Genomic DNA, 10,605 nt, shown 5'->3' with positions numbered 1-10,605 from the left:
TACTCTGGGTGGGCCTGAGTTGTCTCTCCTCACCTGTAACCCTGGGGCTGACTGCTCTTCTGTCCGGGTTCAAGGCTTTTATCCCCTTTCTTCTACTCTTCCGGCCTGCTACTCTGGGCGGGCCTGAGTTTCCCCTCCTCACCTAATCCCTTCGGCTGATTGCTCTTCTCTCTGGCTTCCTGGATTTTATCTCCTTTTTCCTGCTCTTCCAGCCTGCTACTCTGGGCGTCCCAGAGTTGTCTCTCCTCACCTGTAACCCTGGGGCAGTATAGCTTAACTAGCCAAAAATGTCTGCCTTGAGCATTACGCTCATTTAAGAGGTATCTATATGGGATCAATTTGACAACAGCAACTTGAAAAGACAGAAAAGTTAGTGAGTTTATGTTAATGGGGGAGGAGCAACTCAGAAAAGGAGGGTGAGAATGGTTGCACAACTCAAGAGTGTCATCAGCGTCACTGAATTTAAGTGTGGAAACTGTTGAACCGGTCTATGTTCTAGTGTGTATATTCTCAACAACAAAATACATATAAAACAACAAGAAAAAGTTTAAAATTAGAACCTAATGGTACCCACATTTCAAGTAGGCTAGTTCTTTCACCTGTGAAAAGAGTGTTTATGATGACATCCCTTTGGAACATTTAAAGGGGAAGGGAGTGAATGACCCAAATGATCCAGGTTTGGAAGTAACTAAAAAAATAAAAAAAGAGGATGGCAATTAAGTTACCAATGGCAGAGTCCAAGACGAAGACAAGAAAGAGGAGACCAATTGTTCCAGTGATGTGGATGGAGTTGGAAAGCCGAAAGATTTCACAATAAGGGAAGAAAAGATCCAGTGGAATATTAGACTGATTAAGTCAGGGTCAGTTTTTTTATACAAAATTGAATATCTGACAACTAAAGCTTAAGTCTAGAACAAAACAGTGAGTGGGCAATCTGAAGATGGGCATGGTGAAGACAGGGCAGAAAGGAAAATAGCCAGAGGGTTCACGTTCCCAAAGATAATGGCAGCCGAGGGGGAAACACAAGGCAGGTGCTCTGCTGCTCCTAACACTCAAGGCCAGGGCAGAGCCACTTTAGGGACAGCCACCAAAACACCTTGGGAGGACAGAACACGGCTCCGAGGGTACACCAGACCCACTTCTAGGGTGTCTTTAGTAAATTTCTCAACTGTTGGGTTGACAAGAATTAACCAAGTTAATAGTTTAAGTTCATACAATAGTCCTAGAAAGCAACAGCTGGCATTTGAGTGCTGTTTTTTTTCATCTAGAATAGTGCTTCTGGACCACCAGTCTAGGACAGTGAGGCAGACATTTAGTCCCCGGCGTGTACTTGCTCAGCACCTTTGTTCTCATCACCCCTCTTCTTCGGTCTTGCTCCTGGGGTAAATGGTAGCATTTAGAGTTCCCAATTTTGAGTGCAATGTGATGACTGTATCCTTATTTCAAGCAGTAAGAAATATGTTCACATTTTACATAGTGATCCAGTACACATATGGCTTTATGTAGATGAAACAGAAGTTGGCTAAACCAAATTTAATTTGCTGGATGGGGTGCGCTATTTATTTTGCTCCTCTAGTGTATTTCATTCTTCAAAAAGCTGGTCATGACCCACTACATTGATTTCATGACCTTTCTCATGGACTGCTATTCCTAGTCCTAGTTTTAGTCAAAACCACTAAAGAGAAAAAAGGTGACTTATGACCTGATTACCAGAAGGCTGGCGGTTCAAACCCACCAGCCACTCCTCGGAAGGAAGGTTAGGCAATCTACTTCCATAGTGATACTGCCTCGGAAACCCAAGGAGGGGTCGCTATGAGTCAGGGCTGACTCGATGGCACATAACAACAACAACAACATGACCTGATTACAATTTGAGGCAAACACACAATGAGGTCAGCATTTCCCTTTGCTCTAGTCTATACTTACTAGTTATCTTCATTTGCTTTCCAAACCCTGGAAAGAAAGTGAGCTACACAAGAACCCAATGCCAAGATCCCATCATTCACGTTAATCTCACTCTTTCTGAAGTAATACTTCTTGTTCCAGATCAGCATATCCACACTGTGATACACTGCAATGTCATACTAATTAAAACTGGACAGCATCTTCATTGCCCCAAAGCCTCCCAGATCTGTGAACTCCAATTGGCCCAGACTCTGGAGATCAACTCTTTAGTCAAGGCAAACCTTCTTGTCATGGAAAATTGGAATCTTGCCTTATTCTAAACAAGACAACGATTTGCAATACTCAACTAAACATGATGACTCAGCATGGAAGTTTAGTTCAATATGATTTTATTCAAAAATCTGCCAAAGCTGAAGGAGGGATCTGATCTTTTGTTAGAAGAAAGCAATTCTCATAGTATGTATTTAGCCTTTTTAGCTTTGTGTTGAATGACAATTGAAGAGGACATTTCTGTTCAAGATCCTCACTCCAGCACACTCAGCCAGGGGCTCGGGATCTTCTGACAAGTAACACATTCCCTGGACTGAAGCTCATAGGAAATAAACACTCTCACCCAGGAAAGCCCAGTTCTTCCCTAGACACATACATGAGCTCTTATCTTCATAGCTCTGCAGAGGGCCCTAGGAGTCCTTCATTTTCAGGGTGAGAGGAATGTGACAGGATTCCATAAGCAACGCCTACAACAAATCCAACCTCCTATTGACAATTGCAAGTATAAAATACTTGGAATTTAGAAGATGTTCCATATTAAATGGAACAAGTCAAATGTTAAAAAAATTAGGTCAAGTAACATGCTTCAAAGTTTAAAAGTGTTACTTAATAAAACTTAATGAGACAAGATAGACAGCACTTTCTTATAGTTGGTATTATAGACTCCTACTGACAGTTGCTACTTGATGTTTAAAAAGTAAAAAGAAGAAACCACACTTTATTACATAATGTTGCCTGCAGGGAATGTCATATTTAAGCCTTACTCCTGAAGTTAAACCAGGAAGAAAAAAAAAGGTCTACAAAACCAACACCCATGTTATTTTAAATGAGGTAGACTTTTTTTCCTATGTAATAAGGTGAAGATAACAAAAAAATGCATATAATTTTCAAATCCTCTTTTTTAAAAAAAGTTCAGATAATAGTCACTTTCACAAACAAGACATTTATAAGCTGTGAGATGGAGAGGTCACACTCAGCAAAGTTCTGTGCTTGATGTGTTGTTACTTGCAGACTCAACAATCAGTCTTGGATCAATCAAGTCTCTCCAAAAAACAGTGATCTGAGGAAAAATACAAAATACCCATTAATTTACAGACTTCATTTTGAAGTCACATCCAAAACCCAAACCAAATCCATTGCTGTCAAATCGGTTCTGACTCATTGTAACCCTACAGGATAGAGTAGAACTGTCCCACAGGGTTTCCCAGGCTGTTAATATTTTTGGAAGCAGACTGCCACATTTTTCTCCCTTGGAGCAGCTAGTAGGTTTGAATTAGTAACCTTTCAGTTAGCAACTGAAGACTTAGCCACTGAGCACCAGGTCTCCTCTTTGAAAGTTAAAATCTTCATTTAAATACATTTCTATTTGTACAGAAAGATAGTTGAATCCTAGAATAAACTGAGCTCAATTACAGCAGAAGAACTCACCTAAAATTCAGCTAAATTTTACATTAAACGTATTTCATCTTCTTTGATTTAGAGCAAGGGATGGGGGAAGCTGGTTACAAAACAATCGGGACACGCCCCACCAAACTCCTGGTAGACAGGTGGCTCGCAAACCTCCTGGGAGTTAGAGTGACCCGGACAGATTATCACTAGACTGCTGATGTCCTTTTTTTGCAGGTCTGTAGTTCTGATTCTACTGCCTAGATGCAGGAGGTATTTCACGTTTTATGAGGAGAAAGTAAACCCTTAACACTTGGTTTTCTGGATGAAGGAAGGCCATCTAGTATCAAGAAAAAGTAATCATAAGCTTCCTATTGTACTTCAAGTCGTTTAACAGGCCAGAGAGGAGAGCCTCCAAGGTTTAATTTCCCAATGCAGTTTCCAGGGACAGATTACATTTAAAAAGTGGGGCTGCATAAATTGATAATCTGCCCTTCAGGCCTAGAATTGAACTCACTCCCATGGCTTACCTTCAGCCAAACAATAAACAGACTATATACCAGGGAAGTGCCTCCTTAGAACAATAACCATGGGAGATCAGAAGGTAGCATTTATGCACGGAGAAAGTTCAGATGGCAGGAATGCATAGGAAAGAAGGACATAGGGAAAAGGTAACCACAGGGAAGAAGTGGGAAGAGAGCTGTTACATTGTGGAGACTGCAATCAATGTCATGAAATAAAGTGTGTATGAACTGTTGAATGGAGAGTGAATTCACTCTGTAAACTTTCACCCAAATCACAATTAAAAGTTTTTGGGGAAAAAAAAAAGACATGAAAATCTGCCTAATGCAAACTCTAAAAATATGTTTCTGCAATAAATCCTTGAGTGTGTCTTCTATTCTAGACGAAATAAAACGGAGACTGGTTAGGATTTCTACAAGTCTGCATTTTAGATAAAATGTGAGCTTACAATACTAAAACTTACAGAATAATATCCATTAACTTCAAATGTGTAACATCTTAAGAGAAAGTATTTCCTTAAATATAAATTCTATTTACTTTAATGTTAGCACAGCCTAACAAGCCAGGCACTGCCAGCAACCCTGGCAGCCCAGGATGCCTGGAAACAGTCTAAACTGTATGTAATACTTTCTAAAATGACAATATAAGGATTTCCACAAAGTCAAGTCAGAACTGTTATTTTATGTCCTCCAAAGCTCTCTTCCCACTTCTTCCCTGTGGTTACCTTTTCCCTATGTCCTTCTTTCCTATGCATTCCTGCCCTCTGAACTTTCTCCGTGCATAAATGCTACCTTCTGATCTCCCATGGTTGTTGTTCTAAGGAGGCACTTCCCTGGTATATAGTCTGTTTATTGTTTGGCTGAAGGTAAGCCATGGGAGTGAGTTCAATCACGACAGCATTTGCAGGGAGGATGTGACAGGAAGGAGACGTGACAGGGGCTTCTGGGAGGCTTCTCATGTTCTATTTCTTGATATGGGTAGTTATGTAGGTATATTCATTTGTGAAAATCGTTCAAGCTGTACACTTATGATATGTGTACCTTCTGAATGTCAGAAAACAAACAAACATACACACTCACTGCTGTTGAGTCGATTTGACTCATAGCGACCCCTCCTTGGTTTTCCAAGGCGGTATCTCTACGGAAGTAGATTGCCCAATCTTCCTTCTGAGGAGTGGCTGGTAGGTTTGAACTGCCAGCCTTCTGGTTAGCAGTAAAATGCCTTAGGCACTACACCTACAGTTCCATAAAAAGCTTTAAAAACACACTACTCTTCAACTGGGGTCTTAAAAGCTTGCAAGTGGCCATCTAAGATACAACAATGAGTCGCTCCTTGTCCAGAGCAAAGAAGACTGAAGAAAACCAAACATACATGGAAACAATTAGTCTGAGGGACTAGTAGACCATGCAAACCTAAGCCTACATGACCCTGAGACAGAAGAACTAGATGGCGCCCAGCTACCACTGTCAACCACTTGGAAAGGGATCAGTGTAGGAGATCCTGGATAGAGTGCGAGGAAAATGTGATACAAAACTCAAACTCACAAACAACACCAGGTTTACTGGTCTGATAAAGACTGGTGAGACACCCAAGGCTGTGGCCCCTAGTCACCCTTTGGCCCTAGAATTGAACTTACTCCCTTGGCTTCCAGCCAAACAATAGGCAGGCATATAGGGTAAATATTTACACCAGGTAGGTACACTCATTATATCAACCATGGGAGATCAGAAGGGTAGCAGCTGCACAGAGAGACAGCTCAGAGGGCAGGAATGAATAGGAAAGAAGGACATAGGGAAAAGGTAACCACAGGGAGGGAGTGGGAAGAGAGCTGTTACATTATGGGGATTGTAAACAACATCATGAAACAAAATGAGTATGAATTGTTGTATGGAAAATGAATTTCCTCTGTAAACTTTTACCCAAATCACAAAAAAAGAAAAACGCTTCTCTTTTCTCCAGGAAGCCTATAAAAATCCTCCTATAATTTTAAGTAACTCTACTCTCTTGAACAAGCCTTTGTTATTTGTGCACCTTGCCATGTAGGCTCTTTAAGGTCCAACACAGGGCCTAAATTTGCCATTTGGTATTAGTTTGCCACATCCTAGGCAGACCAGAGTCCCCAGGGCCTAGATCCTTCACAGTTTTCATACAGGAAGTTCAGGAAGTTGCAGTGTCACCTTCCGGACCACAGGTAATCAGCCAAGAGCGAATGTATGACCAAGAAGTCCCGAGAAGAGAAGGCGGCCTACCTTCTTCTCCTGCGTCACAGCATACTCCACCACCTCAGTTCCATTTTCGTTGTGATAAACCAAATCAAATTTTCCAGGTTCTTTCATGGCTGAAACCAGAAGGTAAGGAGGAGAGACAGTAAGTCATTTCCCAGTGATTAAAATGTTCCTCTGCACGGGATTTACATCACTAGGAAAACCACCACAAATAAATGGTCAATTGATGTGAAGGCTGGGTCTGTACATGAAAGCAAGCAGCGCTCGGAAGACCTAGAAAGCCCCCCATCAGCAGATCGGAGCTTCCTGGCTGTTTGCCAGAGGCAAACGTTCTACCATCAGAAAGAAATGCACTTGATAACTGTCACTAGTATGCCTAGAATACAGACCACAATGTCTCAGCTATTTTAATCTCAAAGGATAATTTCTATGCTTCAATAAGGACAGGTAACATAAAATGTTATAAAATTCTTACATCTTGCTCTGTCCTCAGAAATTATACATACTTATTACTTAATAATACAAGCAGTCCTCATTTCTAAGGTAGGGTGAGAACGTAAAAATAACCATGCAAAACAATCTAAATAATTAATGAGAAAAACCCTAATTGCTCTACGGTCTTTAAAATTTTTTGTCAAAACACTAAAATACTCTTGCAGTATAGGGAAATGAAAAATATAAGAAAACTAATATTTATGGGCCACACTGTAATTTAAAATATTAGAAACCTTGAGAACTGAAGTGTTTTACTTCTTGATAAAAAACTTATTAAGGGTATCCGAATAGGGCTTGCTTTCTTGTTACATAACTTACACGCAGAGCAGGCATCTACTACTCCATGCCTTGGGGAACGGTCATGCTCTTTTCTAAGTTTGGATCAGCTTCCAACATTTTCTCTCTTGCACTTTTAATGTCCTAAAATACCTCCCCAACTTTTCTTTAATGTGAAGTTTTTTGTGAGCATCACTTCCTCTGGACATCTTCATTCTTTTTGTCACAACCACTTTTCTCACTGATGTAAGTTCACACACAACAGCAGTGTCAGCATTCCCACAGTTAACTGTTTCTTCTAAACTCCATTTCCATTCAACTCCAATTTTACTTCCAGCATTGTCACTTTTTGTTTCTTGGCTGAGCTTTCATCTCTGTTGGCCAATTCCCCCTTTCAATTATTCCCTCTTTCAATTTTGTCAAATGTTATGTGAGATGATCACTGACAGTCAAGGAGGCAACACAACTACATGGGCTGCTGTCTGTGCATGAACTGAGTAACAGATGTATGGTGATCAAGCACTGACAGATGTTGAAAGAAGTAATGTGATTGTTTACTGATCACAATGTGCATCTGTCATGTATGTAGCGATTTGTGGGCTGAAGAGCTAGCAGTACTTTATTTGATTACTCATGTTAACATACTTTGGTAACTAAATTTGAACTAAGTTGTTGTGGGACTGGTATTAAGTAAACCATTGTAAATGAAAGTCATGCATGCTGGAACTATGAAGAGTAAAGAATGCCTGTATTTCTAGTAGAGAACAGGTAAAGCAATTTCTTGGTGCCCTAAGGAAGAAAAGTTCTAATCGGATGTCATCACTGCCAATCATCTGACCAGCAGTGATCAAGCTGTGTCCATGGTGCTCAACCCCAAACTTATCTGTTCAATGTTCCTGAGGGGATTTCTACAACTGAACCTAATCAGAAGCTAGAAAACCAGTGTAAGTTATAGCTAATTCTTTACTTAATATCGTGAAGGGAATTTGGTGAAAAACCTTTTGGTTGGTTTCTGCTTATTGGAGTTTTTAATCTTTTACTCACTACCTTATTTAAAAACAAAGAGAAAATAATTCAGTGCTTTATGGTCTGGCAAAGAAAAAGAAATCTCCCCTGCTCTCTGGTCAGGGATCTCTCAAACACATTCCAAAATTAAATCACAGACAATTCAAAAAAAAAACCAAAAACACCTCACTGCCATCTAGTCGATTCTAACTCACAGCAACCCCTATTGGGTTTCCAAGGCAGTAAATCTTTATGGAAGTAGATTGCCCCACTGTCTGTCCGTGGAGTACCTGGTGGGTTTGAACCAGTCTATCTTGATTGGGTCATAGCAACCCCTATTGAGTTTCTGAGGCAGTAAATCTTTATGGAAATAGATTGCCCCATTGTCTGTCCATGGAGTGGCTGGTGGGTTTGAACCAGCTAATCTTGACTGGTTAGCAGTCAAATGCCTTAGGCACTATGCCACCAGAGCTCCTTCATATACAATAAAGGCCCTCCTATATCAAGATTTCAGAATCAATCATGAGTCAAGTTAATCAGGAATAAAGCAGGGAATGATTTAAAATAATGTTTGTGTCTAAGTGTGTACACTCATACACTTTAGACATTTTATTTTAACATAACACACAAAAGTATGTTTCCTTATCAGTCTTCTGAAATAGGACTGAGTAGTTCTAAGAAGTATGAGACCACTGATTACAGTCTTTCTTTTATAGATCAGACCCCTAATCTATCAGCTACAGTTTCCACAATTTCCAGTTTTGTTTTTTTAAAAGTGATGCAAGAATGCAGAAATTTGGAAGGCAATCTGAATATAGAATCCTCATTTTATAGAATTTTTCTCTTTTACAGCTGACCTGCCTACACATAATAGCAATGTTTTTTTTTTTTAACAACACTCCTGAGTCAGTGTTTGGGTTTCACAGACATAATTCTTTTTTTAAAAAAACTTCTTATGGTGATTTGGGTGAAGTTACAGAGCAAATTCATTTTCCATTCAACAATTCATACCTATTTTCTCTGGTGACAGACTGCAATACCCACAATGTAACAACTCTCTTCGTTCTTCCTCCCTGTGGTTACCCTTTCCCTGTGTCCTTCCTTCCTATGCATTCCTGCCTCCTGAGCTTTCTCCCTGCACAAATACTGCCCTTGTAATCTCCCATCGTTGATTTTTCTAAGGACTGATCTCTGGTGTAACTGGTCACTTTGTAGGCCTGCCTATTATAGGCCTGCCTATTATTTAGCTAATGGTTAAGCCATGGGAGTGAGTTCAAGTCCAGGCCCGAAAGTTGGGGCCATAGTCTCAGGGGTTTCACCAGTCTCTATCAGGCCAATAAGCCTGGTGTTTTTTTATAATTTTGAGTTTTGTCCTACATTTTCCTCCCACTCTATCCAAGATCTCCAGTTTCAACCCCTTTCTGAGTGGCTGTCATAGACATGACTCTTTTTTGCAATCAATTTTCATCAGTTTACATAATTCATGAAATTATGTAATTACAGTAACAAGAACTACTAGCCTAACAGCTTTGGGAACAAATGCAACAGGCTTTCAGCAGACACGCAATTCCACTCGCAAGAGTGGAGGTGCGAGCCCCGGGGCCGCAGCTGACAGAGGAGTGGAGAGTTCATCACGGGGAAGCACACCCTGGACATGAAGCCGTTTAGAAACTGCTGCAGACGGAGGAGTCTCTTTTCAAATACTTTTCTAAAAAACTCACCAGGTAAGGATGAAAGGATTTCTATATCAACTTGCTGGGTCTCTGGATTGTGGCTTAATATTTTTCCTTCCTTTCAAAAATAAAAGCCAAGTCAAAAATCAGTAAGTCCACAGTGAATATACTAAAAACCACCAAAATATACACTTATGAATGGTTAAAGTGGTGAATTTTATGTTATGTGAATTTTATTTCAATAAAAAATTTAAAAATAAATCAACATGTAGGGGAGATAATAAACATGTGAATGGATAAAACTTCTATCTGAATATACAGAAATCCCCTCAGAAGCAAAATAACAAGTTATTATGGAGTCAACTCCAATTCATGGCAACCTCATATGTGTAGAAGTATTCCATTGGGTTTTTAACAGTTTATCAGAAGTAGATCACCAGGCCTTTCTTCCGAGGTGTTTCTGTGAAGACTAGAACCTCTAATTTTTGGTTAGCAGTTAAGCCTATGAACAGTTTACAACCCCCCCCCAGGGGCTCCTAGAGGCAAAATGTTGTTGTTGTTGTTAGCTGCCACTGAGTCAGCTCCAACACACAGCAACCCTACGTACAACAGAATGAAACACTGCCCAGTCCCATGCCAGCCTCACAGTTCTTGCAAAATAGTTACACAGAAATCATAAATGGCAGCCACTGACCAGAAGGACTAGAAGAAAAATAAAGGTTATACAAGTGCACTAGTTACCAAAAGTGACTGATGAAGGGAAGAGGAGGACAAAAAACATGGTAGGATGCTGTATTTTTCAAATGAGGAACCACCATCCCAATATTCACCATAAAAAGAATACATGT

General features: G+C 40.2%; 1 protein-coding gene across 1 annotated transcript in view; it reads right to left on the bottom strand.

The window, feature by feature from the left end:
• Nucleotides 1-3,148: 3,148 nt before the first annotated feature.
• Nucleotides 3,149-10,605, bottom strand: part of COIL (coilin) — a 16,305-nt gene continuing 8,848 nt past the window's right edge. Inside the window, exons 4-6 of the mRNA XM_042782153.1 lie at nucleotides 9,806-9,875; nucleotides 6,333-6,421; nucleotides 3,149-3,235 (exon numbers count right to left, since the gene is read on the bottom strand). Coding sequence (XP_042638087.1) covers nucleotides 3,149-3,235; nucleotides 6,333-6,421; nucleotides 9,806-9,875 — 246 coding nt within the window. The remainder of the gene's footprint in view (nucleotides 3,236-6,332; nucleotides 6,422-9,805; nucleotides 9,876-10,605) is intronic.

This window comes from Orycteropus afer, unplaced genomic scaffold, assembly GCF_000298275.1.
Source record: "Orycteropus afer afer isolate SDZICR_OR568_19922 unplaced genomic scaffold, OryAfe1.0 scaffold00249, whole genome shotgun sequence".
NCBI lineage: Eukaryota > Metazoa > Chordata > Mammalia > Tubulidentata > Orycteropodidae > Orycteropus > Orycteropus afer.
The sequence above is the reverse complement of the archived record's forward strand: the minus strand, read 5'-3'. Positions and strand labels throughout refer to the sequence as shown.